Here is a 22,938-nt window from a genome sequence, read left to right on the forward strand (position 1 = left end):
TGTAATTTTGCTCATTGAAGACATGATGTGTTTCTCTCCAAAACCAGTCATGTCACACCAGCTTTCAACAACTTACAGATCTGGATCACCTGATTGTTGTTGTCATCAGCCACCAGCAGAGGGCAGCTTTGCACTGTTACCTACCTGGTAATTTATACGGTAACTCTATTGTAGTTGCCATTACATTCCAGTCTTTTCCTGACAACTTCTTACTTGTCAGGTCCACAGGCCTGAGGTGTCAATGTTCAGCACAGACGTACCTTTGAGGACATGACTACTTAGGAAAACTTAATCTAACTATTTGACCTCTGAAGCTGGAGCTTGGTCTTCAAGTTAAGTGGCCTGGTGATTTGGTGACGTGTTTCAGAATATTTGCATCCTTTCCTCTACATCTTATGAGACATCATATTTTTAAACCTGCTCAAAATCCAGTGACAGTGGACATTAAAAAAATAACTAAAAAAACAAAAACATTTTTAATTTTACAAACTTAGAATTACAAAGTTAGAAAATTTCTATTAACTCATTTGAAGTCCAAATAAGAAAAAGACTTTGTTGTCTAGAGGGGTCGAGAGGGCTCCCAAAATTCTTGTGCGCTTTTATTTGTTTACTTGTTCAATCTAAGTTCAAGCCCCGCCCACCACCCCCCACTCCAGTGTGAGGGAAACCTACCTTTCAACAGAATAACCTTTGATCAAATGAGTTAAATGTTGCTCCAGTGTCAGATTCAGAGTCAGTGTAAATAAGCTGCTGCGCGTCGTACCTGTCCTCCACAAAGAGGTACTGTTCTGTTTCAGTGTTCTACCTCACAGCAAGAGTTTCACTCTGTTTTAGTTTGATATGTGTTGGTTGTGTATTTATAATTCCTAAGTATTTTTTTTTCAGGCCTATTTGAGTTCAGTTATATTGATTGAGGTAATTTGGTTTTATTTATGATTTAGTACCTGAGTTTGTTCAGTTTAATTTAGCTTATTTTAATCAGGTAATTTAGGTTTGATTTAAATTAAGTATTTAAATTAAGTATATTTAATTGTTTTATGATAACGTTATTAGGTCTGGTTTAGCTTAATTGAATAATGTGGATATATATTTATGTTTGAAATAGTTATATTCAGGTATAGTGCTGAAATCTCTTTTCTTGTTCGAATATGCACTGTTTTTATGTGATTTTACAGGACATCTGAGGATGCAATTCTTCTGCTTTAAAAAAAATCTGTTTCAACAAGTCTTAAAACAAATGTAGTCTCAAATTTAAACATGTTTCAGGCTGTGATACGCTGTTGCTTCTCTCTGTTGTGATGCATCTCTCAGATGCACGACAGGCATGAAGCCCTTAACTCGTTTACATGACCCAGCTTCAAGTCGTAATTGTTAGAGTTGAGGTTAGAAACTCATCTCAGGACTGTCACTGTCACCTGACCCCTGACCTCTGTTGCTTGTGCTGTCTGTGGTTTTGTGTTGGTTTATAAGTTGTGTTGTAGGAAAAAGAATATACAAGTCTTCTATAGTTATATGGTTTATACTAATTCTCCTTATGCATTACAAAACTATAACATTGCAACTGACCGAAGTTGCTTCATCCATTATGCATGAGTGGTTGTATAATATTCCTGTTCCATCTTTTCATGAATTTACTATGCAGTAACAAAGGTCACATGGACTCATCTTAATACATGCGATTTAATTCAGCTGCAGGAACTTTGACACAGTGTGAATGGAGGTGAGAGGTAGATAGTGGGATGACTCCTGTAGTTTATTTACACTGTCTTTTCAGATGTTACATATGAACTATAGTACAAGTGACCCTCATAAAAATCTAGTCAGGTCAAGACAAGTTACATAATGTGGGAGATGCAGCATCTGCAGCCATTGATACTGTCTATATGTCAATTAATGAGGTTCCAGGAAATGTTTTTACTTTAAATATTTTGTTGTGACTTTGCTCACTTGCTGCCTTTGACACAGGACAAAATGAAGACAGACTATTCTCTGGAGAAGAGCAATGCTCGCAGGGTCTCTTTTGTAAGTACAGAAGAAACAGCAGCTTCAAGCAGAACATTCCTGACCGCATGTTGCTTTCACTTCCTGAGATCTTTTTCCTTTGCCTATTGTTTCTCCTGCATCCTGCACATACACTCCCTCTCTACTCTCTGTTTCTCTGTTCAACTCTGCATGTCTGATTCTCTGATTCTCTCTTCTTATTTCTGACTCTTCAGACAGTGGATGGCATCAGGTGGAGAACTGGATCTGAGGCCGCCAGTCCAGGACATGCTGATATGGACAATGGTGAAATACCCCACCCTTCCCCGTTCAGAAAATACCAGCAGAGCCTTCAGACCCTCAAACCCATACGCTGGTCCTCCTCACAGTAAGTCTCATTGATGACACTCTTTGTCTTTGTTGATGCACTTGAATATCATCTGATGAAGCATTTTTACAGTACATGACCTGTTTGACTGGCCGTGCGTAATACATATTTCACACACTGCAGAGCTTCTATCAAGTGATGTTTCTCTTCTGTCCAGGTCCCACCCACTGGACAATGCAGGTTTCCTGTCCTTTACAACCTTTGCCTGGATGACGCCCATGATGTGGGCTATGTTCAGGAATAAGCTGGACATGGACTCTCTCAACCTGTCCCCTTTGGATGTTGCCAGTACCAGTGCAGACAGGTATGATACTCTTTGTGTTGAGGTCCCCACATTTCTCTAGTGTCATTTGATGCAATTAAAGCACATTTCTAGACTGGATATAAGACAGGACTAATCAATCAAATTCATATCTGGAAAATAATTTATGAAAATGAGAGGAATCTGTTACGAAACATATGAAGTAACATCTTCATGTGTGTTTTGACACTGGTACTAAATTGACAAGGCCAATGATTTTGACTCTTGACATAATTGGGGAAAAACTGTTAATGACTGTCTCTTGATTATGTGTGCTGTGCAGGCTCCAGCGACTCTGGGAGGAGGAAGTGGCAAAGGTAGGCCTGGAGAAGGCCTCTTTGGTCCGTGCGATCCTTCGCTTTCAAAGAACCAGGCTGATTCTGTCCGTCATGATTGGTATTCTTGTCATGGTGGCTGCGTTCTTGGGCCCGGTGAGTGGAAAAACAGTGGTGACTTAAGTATAACTACCAGTACCCTGTAAAAATAAATAATTAAAGCACTGTGTCAAGAAATTGCTCATGTCAAAGTTTAAGGTATAATCAGCCATAAGTACCTATTTGAGCTTAAAACTGTTAATTCAATGAAACCACCTGAGAAGTTTACAGGGGAAATGTCTCGAGTGGAACTAACTAACAACTCATTGACATATAAAACGTGATTATGTCCATTTAGTCACTTTCTCTTATAAACAGTCACAAGTCAAAAAGATTCATAAACCACCTGTTTAATCTTTGACAATGCACTGTATTTAATGGTCACATCATAAAATCTTTTGGTGGTAAATTTTAAACTGAAAAGTTACCACATACTATATAGCTGTCTTATAATTACAGTGGAGAAAAAAATTCTGAGGTGTAGTACAATTCTGAGATGTAGTACAGTAGCAGTATAAAGTAACATAAAAGTACCTCAAAACTGTAAGACTGTAAACTGTAAAACTGTATTTAAGTACAGTACAGAGGAAATATACTTTTATTCAAGTTGTCTGTTCCCATACACTAATGTCATATATGTTCATATTGAATTTCCATATATGAAATATATGTACATATAAAATAAAAACATATATGTAAAAATTATATATGAAACCTACTAGAAATTGGAACAATAGAATTTTTATATGTATGTTGACTGTGTAGAAATTGGTAATTATTAGTAACAAACTAGTAGTTCATATATTTAGGAAAAAACGAATGCATTTTTGAAAGCATGTGGAAAATATTCCCAAGGTGTTTTTCTCCATTCCTTAATGCGTAATGATGAATTTGCAAAACAAGTAATGAAACCAAGTCTTGTTGGGTGACATCAGAAAGTCACTGTGACTCATCGATCCTTTGCCAAGGACAGAGTTAAATTGTTCTTCTGTAGTTGGTTTGACTGCCCATAATGCAGTTTATGTTCAAACTTGTTTTTAAAAATGGCAGAAAAACTTGAGTTTCCATTGTGGACACAGTCAAAACAGTCAAAACCTACTATTTCCTAGTATTTATTTGATGTTAATCCAAGCCACAGTAAGTACAACAATACCCCGAACTTGTGTTACTTTTAAACACAAGCACACAATGACCCTAACTACATCAATAATACTGTTTGATGCTGTTAAGTGCTGTCTACTGTTTATTGTTCTTCTGAAATGTTACAAACTTCTCTGTCTCTGTCTTTCCAGGCTGTTATAGTCTATAAGATCTTAAACTATATTGAGGACCCACAGAAGTACACAGTGGCCTATGGTGTTGGTCTGTCCTTTGCTATGTTCACCTCAGAGTTCTTCAAAGCCTTCCTAGTGTCCTTGCTGTGGGCGATGAACCTGCGCACAGCTGTCAGACTGAAGGGCGCCTTCTCGTCAATGGCCTTTCAGAAAGTCATCTCTCTGCGGGCGCTCGGCAGCATTTCAATGGGAGAGGTACAGACTGTGTGTCACAGCAGGGGAGAGGACCCAGCAGAGGTTCAGCTAATTTAGTTCAGTGATTTTATTCACTCAAAGAGGGAGAAAGGCTTAGAGAACAGTGAGGCAGGCAACAGTCAAACCCAAGGAAGGAAGTCAAAACAGGCTACCAAATCCTGAAATTTACAGGCAGAAATCCAAAGTCCAGTAAACAGGCAAAGGGTTAAAATGCAGACAGACAGAAACAAAAAAACAAGACAAAGACATGAAGCACATGACAACATAATATTCTGGAAAGGTACAAAGTGAAATATGTAGTGAAAGGTTTATTAAGGAATGAGGTGCAGATGGGGGGAGCTCAGGTAACTGAGGGGAAGATGAGAGGCAGGAACAGGTGTATCGGTGGGTGTGGCAGTCAGGTGATGAGAAAAGGGGAGGTCCCAGGACATCTGGTGGACAGCTAGAGGCAGAAAGGTCTGGGGAGATGAAGAGAGCAGGGGCTGGAGCTGGGGGGCTGAGGGGACCTGAGGAGTAGATTGTGACACTGTGTTACATACACAAGGTTTATTGCTTATTTAATGGAGTGTGTAATATAAAAACTGTAGTTAGATCCCAGCCACTGATCCAGCTCAACAGCAGTTACATGGGGAGAATCACTTACCACTCATATGACTGGCCATAATTTTGCTAGAAATATATATATATCATTATAATGAATCGTAATGAAAAATAAAAATAAAAAAGTATTAAGGGCACATTTAGAGTTTTTCTGAATTTCTGTATAGGCAGCTACACAGCTATGTGCACATGTTCATGGTGTTATAAGGGACTTTTTTGCATCATGCACATCTTGCATAACACATTTTACCAATAACAAATATTTTATTTAATGTTATTGTGTATTTTTTCATGTTTTCTGTTTTGTAAAGATTAAATTATGATTAATAATCAAAGTTATTATTATTATTATTATTATTGTTAATTTATTAATTTATTTTTATTATTAGTTTTAGCAGTAGTAGTAGTGAAAACCTTTTATTCTAAACTTATATTGCACTCTAACAGTGCAATCGTGGCAAATGAAGATCACAGTCTCTCTCTGTCTCTCTCATCCAGATGATTAATGTTTTGACCAATGATGGACACAAACTATTTGAGGCTGTATTATTCGGGAGCTTTTTGCTGTCTGCCCCGGTGCTCTTTATCGTGTGCATAATCTACGCCTGCTACATTCTGGGCTACACCGCACTGACTGGAGTCTGCACCTACATCATCTTCATCCCCATACAGGTCTGAGCATATAGTTCATAGCAGTGTAATGGTTTCAGTTTTTTTTTTTCATTACAATCAGCTAAAACAGGGTAATGCAAACACCATAAACAAATGTAGTAAACAAGCAATGCATTTATTTATAATGGTGCAGTATAGATAAGGACTTAAGGTCTGCACAATTCTGTGTGAAGAAAAGTTGTTCTGCATTTGTACAAACACAAATACAGACTAGTTTTCACCATGTTATACACTTAAGCTCCCAAAAAGTCTCTAGTTTCTTGTCCTGACCAATCATGAGGATAGATGGTGTTTAAAGGCAGTGACTTAGCATGAGAAAATACAGTGTCTAACATAAATCCAGTATGTCCAAGTCTAAGTATGTGGTTGTGAAACTTCTGTATCTCACCTCTCTGAAAAACAATTTTCAGAAATTTAATTTGCCACTATCAGGCTAATGTTTCACATTTCATGTAGTATTCACCTCACTAACTCAGCCACAAAGGAACATCTAAATCTAGCATAATTTGCTCCTTGCATTGTCACTAATATTGATGTTTTTTTTTTTTAAATTCATTTCAGGTTTTGTTGGTCAAACTCATTAACATATTTAGATGGAAAGCCATGGTGATAACAGACAGCCGTGTTCGCACGATGAATGAGATTCTCAACAGCATCAAACTCATCAAGATGTACGCCTGGGAAGACTCATTTGAGAAGAAGATTGCAGGTATGAAGACGGGCAGCTGCGTGTTTTTGTCTTCTGGTCTATCATGGCACATTTTACACTCACCACTTGAAAGATGTGCTTCTCGCTTTCCATGGAAGTGTCTGGATTTTTAAAAAACAAAGTTCAGGGGAAATCTGGGAATCAATGGATCTACAAATGCAGAAAGCGAAGAAAGACATTTTACACTACTTACCATGCTGCTGGTTGGAGATGAAGCTTACTCATGAGCACTTTTATAAATATTCATAACACATTTTGCTTTGACCATGTTATGGTCAGTTGTGGTATTATGGCAGGTGGGATGTGGGTCTCATCCTCATCATTTTCCACTTGATCCAGATTTATCAGGTGTGTGTGTCGTCCTAAGTTTTTGAAATCTAATCATTTTTTCACACACATGTTTTTGTATTTTGTGTGCTTGTTGACTTTTGGAATGAACTCCACACAGCTTCACATATTAAAAGAGGCCTGAGGTCTTCAACTGTCTGAACTCTTCTGTTTACATATCTAAATTAGGGCTGTCATTCCATTAAAATATTTAATCGCGATTAATCGCATGACGGTCCATAGTTATCACGCAATTAATCGCAAATTAATCGCACATTTTTAAAATCTGTTCTAAATGTCCTTTAACGGGATATTTTTCAAGTTTTTAATACTCTTATCAACATGGGAGTAGACAAATATGCTTCCTTTATGCAAATGTATGTTTTTTATTATTGCAACAATCCAAAAAGATGTCAAATACTGTCCAGAACATTCTCAAGAATAACCTCCACACATTCCCAAACTACGGGGCGGCCGAAGGTCATAATCACAGAACGTTAACCGTGCGCCAAGTAAAGTAGCATCATTAAAAGGATTTTGTGTTAACTCGTTATTATCGCGTTAACTTTGACAGCCCTAATTCAAATGCTTTGAAGTGAAATTGATGTTTATTTCTTCAAATATGTGATCTTGTCTGTCACAGTCTTGAGGATGCTTGAGAAGAAACAGCTGCAGAGGGTCAGTTATGTCCAGAACATTAACACCAGCATCACCAGCATCATCCCCACCCTCGCCACCATCCTCACCTTCGTGGTGCACACGTTGTTGGGCTTAAGCCTCAACACATCTGATGTGAGTACCAGAGCAACATTTGCTCACTTTGCGATTTTAGTGGTTAGCTGAGGTGTGTTGCTTTATGTACATGTGGTTCCTTTAAGCACTGTGTGTGTCTGTGTGAGTGTAGTGGCCACTTGTCCTCAAACAAACTTACATTCAACATAAATCAGATGGCCACTGATGCACCATGGATATGTGGTTTACACAGGCAATAGAATCCATTGTCCAAAAAAAAGGCCATTGCGTTTTCTTCTGTGATTTATTTATCCAAGAGCAAGCAAACAAAGGAACAAAGGAACATGTCTGCTGCTGCCTCTCCTGCTCTGGTAAAAAACCATAGGCACACCCAGGTGCATGCTGGTCCTACACCTAGGAACTACCTAAATAACCTCATGTGCCCATAATGTGCCCCAAATACTAGTTAACCAAACCTAAACTATACTAAATAAGCAAATAATGTAAAGAAACTAATAACTAACACAGAGAATATTATCAAAAATAAAACAAATCAATTAAAGAAATCCAAACAAACTCAGAACAAATGAATAAATAATAGAAAAATCAACAAACTAGTAAATAGCTCCTACAATGAGATATCAAATGAGTGTTTAGATGATTGTCGTACAGTTTTGTCACCAGTTGTTCATGATGAGTGCCACGGACAGGTGTTGGCCATCACAGCATTGTGGTCTATTTAAAACCAGTATATTACCAGTGTGGTGTCATGTCACCTATTGTTTCAGCATCACTTTTTTGTGTTGATACCAGGCCTTCACCACCATCGCCATCTTCAACTCCATGAGGTTCTGCCTGGCTCTGCTGCCCCTGTCTGTGAAGGCTCTGGCTGAAGCTGCGGTGTCAATAAAACGGCTAAGGGTAAACTCTTACTATGACTTTAACTCATATGAAGGCTCTGAGGCTATGATGTGATCCAGTAAAACCAACTGCATAAATGTAATATCTTAACTTCTAGTGATATGTAATGATAGATGAATGGCTTTCCTCCTTAAACAATCCACAGAGTCATAATCTGAGTTTTTATATTTTTGATTTTTAAGTTATTTATTTTAAATATAATTAACTGCATTTATAAAGTTTTAACATGCAATGCCAACCTGAAGCATAAATGAGGCTTTTATGCTTTTTTGGTTGTTGTCTTAGTTTTACAGTTTTGCCTTCAAGTTTTTTTTTAAAAGTTATTTATTTACTTCACTGTGTTTCCGTTTTTATAACAGTCAGAGGCATTTTCCTCTTTGTGTGTATGTGTGTTCAGGATTTTATGGCTGCAGATTTAAATGCCACCGTTCACTGTTGTCATTGCTGTTGCAGATCTCACTTGCAATTAAAATCTCAGTTTTAAAAACAGAGAAAAGCTTTTGAACTCAGTGTGTGGCTCTTTCAGAGAATAATGATGATCCAGAATCCAGAGCCATACCTGATGCAGAGGAAAGACAGTGGCTCAGCCATTGTGATGACGAACGCTACGTTTTCCTGGACTAAAACAGAGAGCCGACCAGACACCGTGTCCAGCACAGACAATGGAGTGAAGGGACACAAGGTGGACGAGGTGACCCAGGAGGAGAAGACTGAAACTGTGCCAACCCTGAGAAACATCTCCTTCACGCTGCCTAAGGTGTGTGTTACCACTGATAAGGATAAATGAAGTTAACTAGATTAGACTAAAGGTAAATTTATAATCTGTGTTATTTTCTGAAGGGCAACCTGCTCGGTGTCTGTGGGAATGTGGGGAGTGGAAAGACGTCAGTAATTTCCAGCATTTTGGAACAAGTTGGTTCTTCCTTTGTCTTTTTTATTCTTTATTCTGTTTTACCATCCCTGGCATGATTTTTGTCATGTCATTGTTGAGTTTACTGACTGTTGTGTAACATCAGTAAACAGTTTTCCTAATGCCTCTTTGTTCATGCTGGTATTTTAGATGCACCTCCTTCAGGGCTCTGTCACAGCAGACGGAACATTTGCCTACGTTTCCCAGCAGGCCTGGATATTCCATGGGACCGTTCAAGAAAACATCCTGATGGGGGAACCTTTTGACCAGGCCAAGTAATGAATCACTAAAGCCACATAAATTATTGTCCCTAATCAGAAACCCCTAGAAACCCCCTAACCCCTGCTGTTCCTCGTGGCTGACACGGCAGACAGGCTTCTCCTTTGAGAAATTTTTAACTCGCAGAAAGCTCCTCTTATCTTTGTGAGTTTGCGTCTGGCAAGGTAGTCAAACAAGAACAGAGGTCATCTGTGTTATCTGACAGGACTATCATTGGAGAATCACTCCATGCTGCCAGAGATGGCAAGAGGCAAGACAGCTGACCTGTGCACAGAATTTAATGAGTCAACACACTTTTTATGACATTTATGACCTTAGTTGGTCAACATAGCTGGGCTGTGATCACCACCACACATGAAGGAAAAGTTACATCCTGACAGTGTTTTCTGAAACTACCCACAGAAATTTCGCCTCTCTGAGCCGTGGATTTTCTTGCTGACTCTCTACCACGTGCATTTGTCTGTGTAACCACGTAAACAGTCAAATAAGAAGTAGAGAAAAAGTTTGTTCTCGCATTACTTCTCATAGACTGCCAGTTACGGTGTGTCTGAGTATGTTTGCAGGAATTACATAGTATTTGTTCTGCTGCTGTAGCTTTCAGTTGGAGGCTGTTCGTTACAGTGTGAAAACTATTTAAAGCTTTGTCAATGTTTACACTATAATTAGACAGAAATCTGAAATAAATAGCTGCATTTATGTAGCACTTTTATCCAGAGCGCCTCTCATTCATGTGTTAATATTAAATATACTGTATTAGGACATTTCATACAAAATCTCACATTTTCTGAAAACAGAATAATGGTTTTCAAATGTTTCTTGAGAAATGTATTTTTCCCAAATGATTTATCCCATTTCCATCACATTTTATTATTAACTAAATGAAATTAAATGACTTAATTACATCTAGAAAATGGCTCTGTTGAATACACTAAACATGGCGCTCCCTTGGCTGTCAGACAGTTAACACTCTTTCATTGATCCTGCACAGATACGACAGAGTTGTGGATGTCTGCAGTCTCAGAGCTGACCTGAAAATCCTCCCATATGGTGATCAAACTGAGGTAGGAGCTCTCTCTCTCTCATTCACCCTGAACTGTCCAGACTGACTGTTTTTAAGGCATTTAGCTGATTCCTTTAATGATTTTCTTTTTTGGTTTAACAATGTGTTGATTTTTAAAAGCTTGTTATATTATCAATTGTGTAAAATCTTCATTTTAACAGTAACTTGTAACTAAAGCTGTCAAACACATGTAGTGAAGTACAGTATAGAGCATAATATTACCCCCTGAAATGAAGGGTGGAAGTTTAAAGTAGCATTAAATGTAAATATTCAAAGAACAAAACAAATGTACTTAACTGCAGTATTTGAGCAAATATACTTAGTTACTCTCCACCACTGATGAGGTGAATTGAGGATGGGATGGAAGTCAGGGGACACCTGGTGGGCTGATGGAGAATGGCAGGTCTGGGGAGATGAGGGGGTAAACAAGGCCTGGGAGACGTGAGCAGGGACTGGAGACAGAGACTGGGGGGAACTGAGGAGCAGACTGTGACAGTGTTTAAACATTAGTTTGAACAATCATTGAGCAGCTTCACTTTTCTTTCTTAACACAGTTTCAAAACTCATTTAACTCTGTGTTTAACGTTTATGCCAACATTGTTTTGGATAGCATCCCAGTTCAAGAAAAAAAAAAGGTGAAAATAGACAGTGAAAATAAAACGAGATGTTCAGGGAGACCAACAATCTGTGCAAAGTACAATAAGTTTACAAAAAACAAGATCTTGCATTTATTGCTATTAATTAATAGCAAGTTGAATACCAGGTCTTGTCTTAAACTCTGTTTTGGGTTCAACTGATGTTTCTACGTGTATTTGAAGCTGTGAGCACTTTCTTGTCTTCACTGCCAGTTTCATTTTGCAAATATTGTCGTAAATTAGTAAAGGCGGATGCTGAGATCCAGACCCTGTGGCCTCTGGTCTTTGTAGTTTTTTTTAACTAGTTTAGTTTGTCTTGCTGGCAGATTGGAGAGCGGGGGCTCAATCTGTCAGGGGGGCAGAAGCAGAGGATCAGCCTGGCCAGAGCCGTCTACTCCAATAAGGACATCTTCCTCCTTGACGATCCACTGTCCGCTGTCGACGCCCATGTGGGGAAACATATCTTTGAAGAATGCATTAAGAAGGAGCTCCAGGGAAAATCCATCATCCTGGTTACACACCAGCTCCAGGTAGGAAATTACTGTCAACCCTGCTTTATTCTTCAGCAGATATTTAATCACTAAATAGTAAAGGCTCAGTAAGAAAGATTGCAAATAAATCAGATCCTCTCTTCTGATTGGCTGATTGACTTGTTGTTACCTGAGCTCCAGAGAGAAGTTAGATAAAGGAGATATAAACCTACACTGAGATGGTTTTTGGTTCTTAAAACCACAAATATATCATCTTAAGGATATCAACAATTTCAACACTGGAAAAGAGTTTAAAAAGAGTTTACATTTTAGAAAGTAGCTCAACACCACTCTGCTGTGGTAAATCACTCATCAAGAACTGGTGTCTGATGCTGAATTTTCCTCACGTCTTTTCTAGTATTTGGAGTTCTGTGATGATATCCTGGTTCTGGAGGACGGGGAGGTCCGGGAGGCTGGAAGCCACCAGGCCTTGATGAAAGCCAATGGACGCTATGCTCAGCTCATCAGCAACTATCAGATGGAGCAATCCAAAGTAAGACTGTCACAGAACCTAGTGTACAAAAGTCTGATGTATTGTACCTCTGCTATTTTCACAAGCTGTAAAACCTTTTCCCCAGTTCATTACTGTTTTACCATCTTCTTTATTGTTTTACTAGCTCAACAACAATTAGAAAAATGGTTCCGATTTTTAAAAGTTATTATACGGAAGATTTTTCAGTATTGCTTGTATGTTATTTGTAAGCGGTGACTCAGATATGGAGAGATTTTACGTATAGGATGCACAAACATTTAGCATCAGTTCAGCATCGTTACTGTGTTTTTGCTTATATTGTTTACAGACTCAGAAAGAAGAGGAGGAAGTGTCAGCCCAAGATGTTGCTCAGCTAAAGGAGGTGGAGCCAAGAGATCGCACAAGCAGCGGGATAGTGAACCCGGGTAGGGAAAATATTTGTGAGACTATTGACCAAAGAAATTGGATATTTTGTGATGCTTCAATTCAAATTCATCAGTAGAGAACTTAAAATGACTGAAAGTAAGGCTGGAGTTCATTATGGAGTAGGACGTGTTGCATAGTCTCTAGTATCTGTTGGAAATAAATCCCTAAAACAGTAAAGGCACCAGAACCGGTCAGAACAGACACAGGGATATCGTAGGAGAGGTGCAACATGTTGCTTTACTTTTGGCACAGTTCCCTGTGGAGCAAAGTGTCATCACACACACACACACACACACACACACACACACACACACACACACACACACGCCAAATGTAGGGTTGCAAAAGAGCCAATATTTAACCATAAACAGGTAGTAGCAGCAGTCCCTCCAGGTAACAAATGGACAACGGATGACAAAAGAAAGGTGAATGAGAGGAAATATATGTATCAGACAAACCTACAATCCTGAGTGTCATTATACTATTATTACTGTATTATTTGGTCATTTTTATACCTTTATGAGGGTCTGAGGTCAAGAGATAGAGAGTTACTTAATTTATATTTTCCCCAACATCCTGCTACATGTCTGTATGTTCACTGAACCAGCACAGGAGGCTTTATGTCAGCTGTAGTTGTGAGAAGCAAAATGACTGACATCTGTGTTTCCTTTCAGTATTTGACATGTCAGATGAAAAAGATGATGGAACAACAGCTGACCAAAAATGTAAGTCCACACGACTTGTAATTGTAATTGGGTTTCAAGTGTAAAATATGTAGTCTCCACATGGAGGTCTGGCTCATGTTGTATTTTAATGTGGGAACCTAAAAGATGAAGGGTGCACAAGTTAAGCTGCCAGCACGCTTCAACAGAAGAGCTGTTTCAGAACAGCTTCAGAAACCCTGCCTCTCCCCTGTCACCTTTCCAGAGACTGTGTCCAACAATTTCTCTAATTTTCCAAAACCAACAATGTGAAATTCACACATTCACACTTCATTCATACACCACTATTTCTGTCTTCCCTATTTCTGTCACTTTTCGTGTTTACAGCACACATGTGCAACACTATTAACGCCTTTCAGAGAGAGAAACTACACCCTGCCATACCCATATTTAGACAATTGTCACGTCTCGCCCCTTTTTAAGATGGTTGTATTTTTTCTCCGCCTTTGAGTGTGACTGCTGGGGACAGCTATAAACACTTGTCTTACTGCAGAAATGCTGCAGCAGATTCAAAACTTTAAAGGACAGATGGCTTGATTTCACATCCTAGTGTCTATATAAATATAACATAATTATGATTCCTCTGTACTTATGTGAATTCAAGACACACACAAGAATTTCTACTGTTGTGAATGTAACAAATGTTTAGGTGACTGGATCTTCACTGGACATTTACATTTATTTTTTAAATACTTTTTTCTATATAGTCAGGACATGAGCAGATGCAAAGGAAAGTTACTTTAATTATTCTGTAAAATCATTTTCTTTCACTTCAGCTACTGTCAGCACTGATGATCAGCTGGTCAGTCAGGAGTCCTCCACAGAAGGCGCCGTCTCCTGGAAAGTTTACCACCAGTACTTCCAGGCAGCTGGAGGTCTGATACAACACACACACACATGCATTGGCCTAATTCTGTGCAATAATACATGATTCACACTTGCACAGCCTGCATGATGAAGTTTGGTGTCTCTTTGTCACTGCAGGATACATTATCACCTTCTTCGCCATCCTCAGCATCGTCCTGATGATCGGATCCACAGCCTTCAGCAACTGGTGGCTCAGCTATTGGCTGGGGCAGGGTGATGGGGTGAGAATCATCCCTCTCTCTTTCTCTCTCTCTCAACCAGCCCTGGTTGAAAGGTGAATGTGTTCTCAGTGACTGTGTGACCTCCCACAGCTGGAAGCAATGAGGCTCTATCAGGCTGGTTAGAGAATGACGCTGCTTCAGACGACCAGTGTTACCCAGTCTTTTCCAAAACTGACAATCCAACAGCAACACACATTTTCTTCAGTAGCTGGTCAGGTGTGTTGTCAGTTTTTCACACAGGACTTCATTGTCCATGTTTCCTGCTGAGCCACACCAACTGTCTGTGTTGGCAGCGATGGAGGTGGAATTCTGCATAACACTGATGACTTTATACACCTTCACTCTATATTTATTTATTTATTTATATTTACGCTGCCCAACTCAACTAATTTTTGTTTATATAGCACAACACAGTTGATACCTGTATGAGAGATTAACACCCACCAGCCCATGATGATGACCATCTACTAGGAAATAATCCTCATTAAAACTGATGATACAGACTAAACCAAATGGTCCCTGCAGTTTACAGGTCTAAGCACAGACTTGCTCACCTCTATGCAGATTACACTGTAGTCTTTACAGAATCCACTAGCAGTGCTGAAGATGGCCATTATCATTATACACAGCCATTATTTATGTACATTGACTTACTGTATACTGTGAACCACAACTGTGTATTGGCTGATCACACATGAGCAGATAGATAGCAGAGTGTGTGTTTTTTCCACACCTCTGTGCCAGTATATTCACAATAGCATAAAAGGCTCTGGTCTCCTCTAACAACATACATTCTCTGTTTTGTCTCAGTTACACAACAGCACAACTTCAAACCAGGGGGACATCTCACAAAACAAAGACCTGCACTTCTACCAATTGATTTATGGTATGATGGTGGTCATCATGGTGACACTTGCCATCATCAAGTGCTTCCTCTACACTCACATCACTTTGAACGCTTCATGCAAACTTCACAACACCATGTTCAAGAAGGTACTGTATCATCAAACATGAGCTTTTTAATTGGAGAGAATAGTGTTAACTTGTTAAGTGATTATGTCATCAGTAACCACCAATAAGGGGCTGATGATGAAGAACATTTTTGCTGTTATGTTTCTCAGATCTCTGACAGCCCTATGAGTTTCTTCGACACAACGCCAGCAGGCCGCATTCTCAACCGCTTTGCTAAAGATCAAGAGGAGGTGGACACCGTGCTTCCCCTCCACATGGACCCTTTCCTGCAGTTTTCTCTGATGGTCACCTTCACGATCATCATCATCTCAGCCGTCTTCCCCTTCATGCTTATAGCTGTGGTTGTTATGGGAGCTTTGTTCACCCTCATCCTCTTGTGAGTTCATACCAGTTTAGTCTAAACATGATACAATCAATTGCAGCAGTTTTAGATTGTCATTGATGCTGCTGCACATCTTCAACTATCTGTTGTGATTTCTCTGCAGTGTCTTCCAGAGGAGCATCCGTCAGATGAAGAGGATGGAGAATATCAGTCGCTCTCCCTGCATCTCCCTCACCACCTCTACCCTGCAGGGCCTCAGCACTATTCATGCCTACAACATTAGGGACAGTCACATAAAAATGTAAGAAACCGGAGTTACTCAACATGAAATACTTTCTATTTTAGGTTGTATTTCGCTGCACTTTCAGGCCTCCTGAAAATGTACATACATGTTTTGATTCTTCGCTGCTTAACATTCATGCAGTGCAGGAGCAGTAGGTGATGTTGACGCAGAAAACACATGCAAACAGACAAAACACAAACAAATTCAAAAAACATCATCAATTTGACAACACGTGTGCTGCAAATACTCACAACACAACCAAATACAGAAACATGCTGCAAGAAGCACACACAACAACAGAAGTGTTTCCAGGGGATGCTTAAAAGTGATGAACCCGGCTGGGACGTACTTATTGTTCAATGCTTTGTGACTTTTGAAAGCATTGAACAATAAGTGCACATTGTGTATTATAATATATCCATACAAGTGTGTCCTAGCCGGGTTTGTCACTTTTTTGTGTCCACTGGAAACACTTCCACTGTCTGTGCTGCTTTCCTCACATTGTATCGTATTTGCAGCGCATGTGTCCTCAAATTGATGACAATGATTTCTGAGTTTAATTGTGTGTTATATATTTGCTGATCTGTCTGATATCATGTTGTAGGTTTAAGTCCCTGAATGACATCAACTCCAACCACTATTTACTCTTTCACTCCGGGACACGTTGGCTCTCCTTCTGGCTGGACTTCATGGCTGCGGCCATGACCTTGTTTGTGTCTCTGTTCGTGGTGCTCAGTAGTAACGACATCATCAGTCCATCCTTGAAAGGCCTGGCCATGTCCTACACCATACAGGTACATTTTGTTTTCTATAGAAAATTCATCAATGTTTGGGTCACAAGACACATTGAAAGTAAATGCAACATGCATGTTAACAGAATGTTTGTGTGTTTTCCAGTTGACAGGCATGCTTCAATACGTAGTGAGGCAGTCGACAGAGGTGGAGGCGAGGTTCAACTCTGTGGAGCGGATACTGGAATACATCACGGTCAGACTCTCGACTTCTTTGCCTCAGACAAATAATGACCATTCACACAGAGTCCCTCCATCTATCCTGGTCCCTGAGACTGTTAAACTACTCAGCAAGTGCAGTTGTTAAAGATGCTGCATGCAGTTCAGAGATCCACCCTCAAAGTAGTTGATGTTTATTTTGTGCAGAGTTGCAAACCTGAGGCTCCCAGACACATTCAGGAGGCTCAGATCCCAGAGAACTGGCCAAAGAGTGGAGCCATCACCTTCCAGGACTATAAGATGAGGTACAGAGAGAATACACCCATCGTCCTGAATGCGCTCAATTTCCCCATCCAAGCTGGAGAGAAGCTGGGCATTGTGGGAAGAACAGGATCTGGTAAGACCTTGACTCCAGCAGTCGTTGGTCATAATTTTTGTGTAAATGGGCAACTGGGGAAGTGTTGAGGTACTCATTAAACAAAGAGTCTACATTGATCATAATTTGTCTTATACAAGGCAAATTTGACGACTCTGTGTAACAGCAGCATCTTTGAGTTTAAATGTTTAAATGAAAATGCTATTATGTTAAGCCATGATGTGCGGTGCTGAGGGAAGCCCTACCTCTCCAAACAATTATGCTTTGGTACTCTCTGCTTTGCGTCTTTAGGGAAGTCCTCTTTGGGCGTGGCTCTGTTCAGGCTGGTGGAGCCAGCTACAGGAAGCATCCTGATAGATGGAGTGGACATTATGGCCATTGGTCTGCACGATCTGCGCAGCAAGTTGTCCATCATCCCCCAGGACCCTGTGTTATTCATTGGCACAGTCAGGTAACCATAGTTAACCCCGAACTCCACAAAGCTTTCTGTTTACACACAGGCCCTCACTTTTCTCACTGCTGTTGCCGCTGGCTAACCAACTGTAATAATGCATGTGTTTGCCTACAGGTACAACCTAGATCCCTTTGATAACTACACTGATGAGGAGATCTGGGCAGCACTGGAGAAGACCTACATGAAGGACTCGGTATGATGCCAGCACAGTATATTTACAATTTTATTACAGTGTGTGGTCATTTATCTAGACCAAGATGTGAGAGAGGTATTGATTTTCTCATCTAACTCTCTTCACAAAACACAAATAAGCATATTTCCCAAAAGGTTGGTTAATCTATTCTTTTAATGGGCTGTTTGATCACTGTCAGTCTGGTCAGAAGTTGTTGCAGTAGTAAAAGTGATACTATGTTTATTGGTGTGTTTCCTCAGATCTCCAGACTGGAGGGGAGGCTACAGGCACAGGTGTTGGAGAATGGAGAGAACTTCTCTGTGGGAGAAAGACAGCTGATCTGTATGGCCAGAGCACTGCTCCGCAACTCCAAGGTTTGTCCATTTTGCTTGCACACTTGACAATATTGGTGTTACTGAACAGTTCAATCAATGGCTAATTACCTCTACATACTGTATCTGTGTGCTGCAAACTATTAAACTGCTTGTGATTTCTTTGTTCACATTTGCATCGATTACCTCACCACAACCAGTATCTTTGGCCTGTATGATTAGTTGTTCTTATATCCTTTACTTTTTTATTATATCATCCCTACAACTAATGCAACTAATCCCTGACCTTTATAAGAATAATAAGAATAAGAATAAGTATAAGTATAAGTATAAGTATAAGAATTAGAATAAGAATAAGAACAAGAATAATTCAATTCAATTCAATTCAATTTTATTTGTTTAGCGCCAAATCATAATATACATTATCTCAAGGCACTTTACAGGGTAAGGTCAAGACCTTACTTTGTTACAGAGAAAAACCCAACAGTTCCCACAACGAGCAAGCGCTTGGCGACAGGGGGGAGGAAAAACTCCCTTTTAACAGGAAGAAACCTCCAACAGAACCGGGCTCAGGGTGGGCGGCCGTCTGCCTCGATCGGTTGGGTTTAGGAGGAGATAAAAAGAGGGGGTGGGGGGAGGAGAGAGGAGAGAAGAGAGAGACCAGGAACAGCTGTGTAGGTAATGGTGTTATCAATAATAATGACAGGTAACAGTGGTTAATAGTAAAGATGAGTAGTGGTGGATCTGGATCCTGCTGCTCCCGAGGCAGAGAGACCTGCAGAATGAGGACAGAGAGAGGGAGAGAGAGGAGAAGCACAAACTACGGGAGAGAAAAAAATACAAAGTTAATGGCATGAAGTCATCGAGAGAGAGAGAGGGAGAGAGACAGAAATAGAGAGAGAGCGCCCAGTGAATCATGGGAATCCCCCAGCAGTCTAGCTCTATAGCAGCATAACTAAGGGATGGGTCAGGACATACCCGAGCCAGCCCTAACTATAAGCTTTACTAAACAGGACAGTTTTAAGCCTGATCTTAAAGGTAGAGAGGGGGTCTGCCTCCCGAACCCACACTGGGAGCTAGTTCCACAGGAGAGGAGCCTGATAGCTGAAGGCTCTGCCCCCCATTCTACTCTTACAAACTCTGGGAACCACAAGTTGACCTGCATTTAGAGAGCGAAGTGTCCTATTGGGAAAATAGGGAACTATAAGCTCTCCAAGGTATAAGAAGAAGAAGAAGAAGGAGAAGAAGAAGAAGAGAGAAGGCCAAAGAGCCTCAGCATAATAAAAAAGTAAAATAGCATAAATTTAAAAAAAATATATCAATATAATGCAAAAGGAGCTGACAATAAGTGAAGAGAGGCAATTAAAAATGTAAAAACAATAATTAGGGACAAAACAAATAAATAAAACACAAGTCAAACATTTCAGCAGGGAGAGAGTTCCAGAGTGTGGGGGCCCAAACACCCAGTCACCCTTAGTCAAAAACCTTGACCTTGGGGTGACCAGCCAGGCCTCCTTTCACAGATCTCGTCCTGTTTCATGCTAACTCTCCTCTTTGGAAACCAGTCCCTTTATCCACACTAACTGTCCCTGCCGTTGTCCAACAGATCATTCTGTTGGATGAGGCAACAGCCTCCATTGATGCAGAGACAGATGCTCTGATCCAGAACACCATCAAAGAGGCCTTCGAGGACTGCACCATGCTCACCATCGCCCACCGTATCAACACTGTGATGCACGCAGACCGTATTCTGGTCATGGACAATGGAGAGGTAAAAAGCAAACACAAATACAGTACACAAAGATTAGACTTACGTAATCATGAACCCACTCTGATATCATGTGTTTCGTCTGACAGGCAGCGGAGTTAGACCACCCAGATGTGCTGAAGCAGAGACCGGACTCTCTGTTCTCCTCACTCCTGACAGCTGCTAACACTGTGAACACTGGAGCCAGAGAGGACCAGTGACACCACAGAACAACAGCAGAATAATCACTGTAAAAATAATAATAGTTATTAATTTATACAACCATATCTCAATCAGTGTGCTCATATTATAAGCTGGACAGATGTGCTGGTATCAGGTGTAACTGAGCAGCAGAGATGTAGTTTGATATTAATGCAGAAAAAGAGAACAGTTTGTGTAAATAGTGGTACATTTGTCATTCCTGTCTGGATGGATATGATCTGTTATGTTTATTTAAAACATATTATTTATTAATTTTCTATATCTTTGTTTGCTGCCACTTGGTTGAAACTTAACACTACTGGTGAAGTTTCAGTTTGCTGTGTGAATATGCACTACAGATGCTTTTTGAAATGACTATTGCATTTTATAATACTGAAGAACTGTATGTAGTAAGTGTTACTCTTGTCACATTAACTGATTGCAGACAATGTTTCTGCTCACACAAACCCATGTAATAAAAATGGAAATTTGTCAGTTTCTGTTTACTGTATTTTAACCATGCACTCATTTACACATTTTCTTTGCCTTTGTCATCTCCCATAATTTTCATTTTAAAAAGTGTCAGGCAAATTAAAGCTAAATATTACTCATTGCATATTTTTACACAGGAAGCATGAATGATGGTTTCTGTTGGTGGATCAGTTCATAGAGAAAGTTACTACAATTGTGCCTCTTTTAAAAGATAATTTCACACAAATGTCCTATGAGGAAGAGTTTTCTGCTGTGAAATCCTGTTAAAGCATGACATTCCTCTCAGCTTTGGTTATTGTGTTTTAGTAGAGGGGTCTCATCCACAGTCTGCTCCCTAAATCCGTTCTTTATCTCTCCCACTCTCCATCCTCTCACATTCCTTTCATGATAAAAACCATGGGGATACACAATATACATATTTAGATATATAATCTTTAAACACAGAAAAATAAAGGCATGACTCACTTAGAGAAAAAAGCTTGTTAAGAGCTAACCTAATGAACACTTTATGCTCAAGATGATTTCTTGCATCTTGCATTTATCTCCTTCCATCTTAGGAAGAAGGAGATAAATAACCAAAATTACAATTTAGTTTTAACTTTTACACAGATTGTAACATGTGATTGTAACTGGTGCCAACACCCAAGAACTTTAAACACAGCAAAGGGAACCCATAACCTATCTGAGGAGGACTCACAGGTCAATGTTTACCCCTGAACTAAAATAAGGAAAATGGATTTAAAATTAATCTTGACTGGTTAAGACAAACTGACATATACAGGCCCAGAGTAAATAACAACACAGGAGTCACAGAAGAATGAAGGTTTAACAAATGAAAATGATTGTAAACTTAGCCAAAAATGTGTTCGTCATGTTGTTTCCTGCCAGAACACACTGGACCAGATCCACGCTGACATCCTCTTGACTGATGTTACAGAAAATATTACATGATGTTATACATTTTATTTATTTATTTATTTATTTTTTAGAAAAGCAGCAGTTTTTTGTACTGCACTGAATTAGAACATGTCAGAATTGATTCACTGATTTTAATGCAGGCCTGCAGCACTTCAGATGTACAATTTAGGAAAACAATGGTTTAAAAAAAATGGAATTAAAATAAATATTGGATCATAGAATGTGGTTAGGATATTCATAATACCTGCTATTTAGTTAAAATGACAGAAACAATCTTTGATGTGGAGTCAAAATTAAAAATTAAAAATGTTAGAATCATATAGCATTAGGAATAATTAGATTGTTCCATATCATAATCTTAATAAGATCCAGGATAAGATATGACAGCAACACTAGTCTGCATGTAACAGTACTAAATGACGTGTCACTATGCTGCTGATGATATGACTAGAAGTTGTAAAAAAAAAGATAAGTTTAAAATAAAATATTATAACTATATTAAAAGAATTTTATTATGAAAATATCATTCCACCAAAGGCATCATATACATGTCTGGTCAAGGGCACTGAAATAGTAGTAGATACAACAGTTGGTTGGATGGATTGATTTGTTTCATCTTCAGTGTGATAGTTGAGTGGAATCAGCAAAGAGAGACTGCTTAAACAGACAATCCCAACAAAAGTGCTAACAATGGTAATGCAAATGAAAGAGGTATATGAGGTGTGACCCTAATCATTTAAAATTAAATAGCATCATGGCTGCTTAGAAAATAATTTTACTAAATCAGCAGTCTTTTTAAAATGTGCTTCTGGCAGTTATTTTGGTCAACAAATCATTTATCAATCGGAAAATGTTAAAAGGTCATTCGACATCTGATGACACTGAAACTGTAAGTCTAAAATTTTCCAGAAAATGAGGAAATATCTTTGCCAAACATTTTGTCCTTTACACCACTGCATAACATAAACGAAATAAGTTTGTCTTTCTCATGCAAATTTACATTTATATGTGCAATTCTTAATGCCAGAGATGTGTTTTCTACAAACTGGAGATGATACGATCTT

General features: G+C 39.3%; 1 protein-coding gene across 1 annotated transcript; it reads left to right on the top strand.

The window, feature by feature from the left end:
• Positions 1–685: 685 nt before the first annotated feature.
• On the top strand, positions 686–20,959 carry abcc12 (ATP-binding cassette, sub-family C (CFTR/MRP), member 12). The gene is made up of 31 exons (XM_071489216.1): positions 686–780; positions 1,966–2,022; positions 2,217–2,368; positions 2,526–2,672; positions 2,953–3,100; positions 4,336–4,572; positions 5,671–5,844; positions 6,406–6,553; positions 7,524–7,672; positions 8,426–8,533; positions 9,060–9,290; positions 9,374–9,445; positions 9,594–9,718; positions 10,711–10,783; positions 11,744–11,947; positions 12,306–12,440; positions 12,748–12,844; positions 13,520–13,570; positions 14,344–14,442; positions 14,552–14,655; positions 15,466–15,648; positions 15,777–16,003; positions 16,113–16,250; positions 16,837–17,026; positions 17,130–17,219; positions 17,390–17,579; positions 17,850–18,009; positions 18,127–18,205; positions 18,445–18,558; positions 20,123–20,287; positions 20,374–20,959. The coding sequence occupies exons 2-31, from the start codon at positions 1,972–1,974 to the stop codon at positions 20,482–20,484; spliced, it is 4,152 nt and encodes a 1,383-aa protein (XP_071345317.1). The 5' UTR covers positions 686–780; positions 1,966–1,971; the 3' UTR covers positions 20,485–20,959.
• The last annotated feature ends 1,979 nt before the right edge of the window (positions 20,960–22,938 follow it).

Source organism: Trachinotus anak, unplaced genomic scaffold, assembly GCF_046630095.1.
Source record: "Trachinotus anak isolate AG129_WGS33_773 ecotype Australia unplaced genomic scaffold, CSIRO_AGI_Tana_v1 ptg000011l, whole genome shotgun sequence".
Classification (NCBI taxonomy): Eukaryota; Metazoa; Chordata; class Actinopteri; order Carangiformes; family Carangidae; genus Trachinotus; species Trachinotus anak.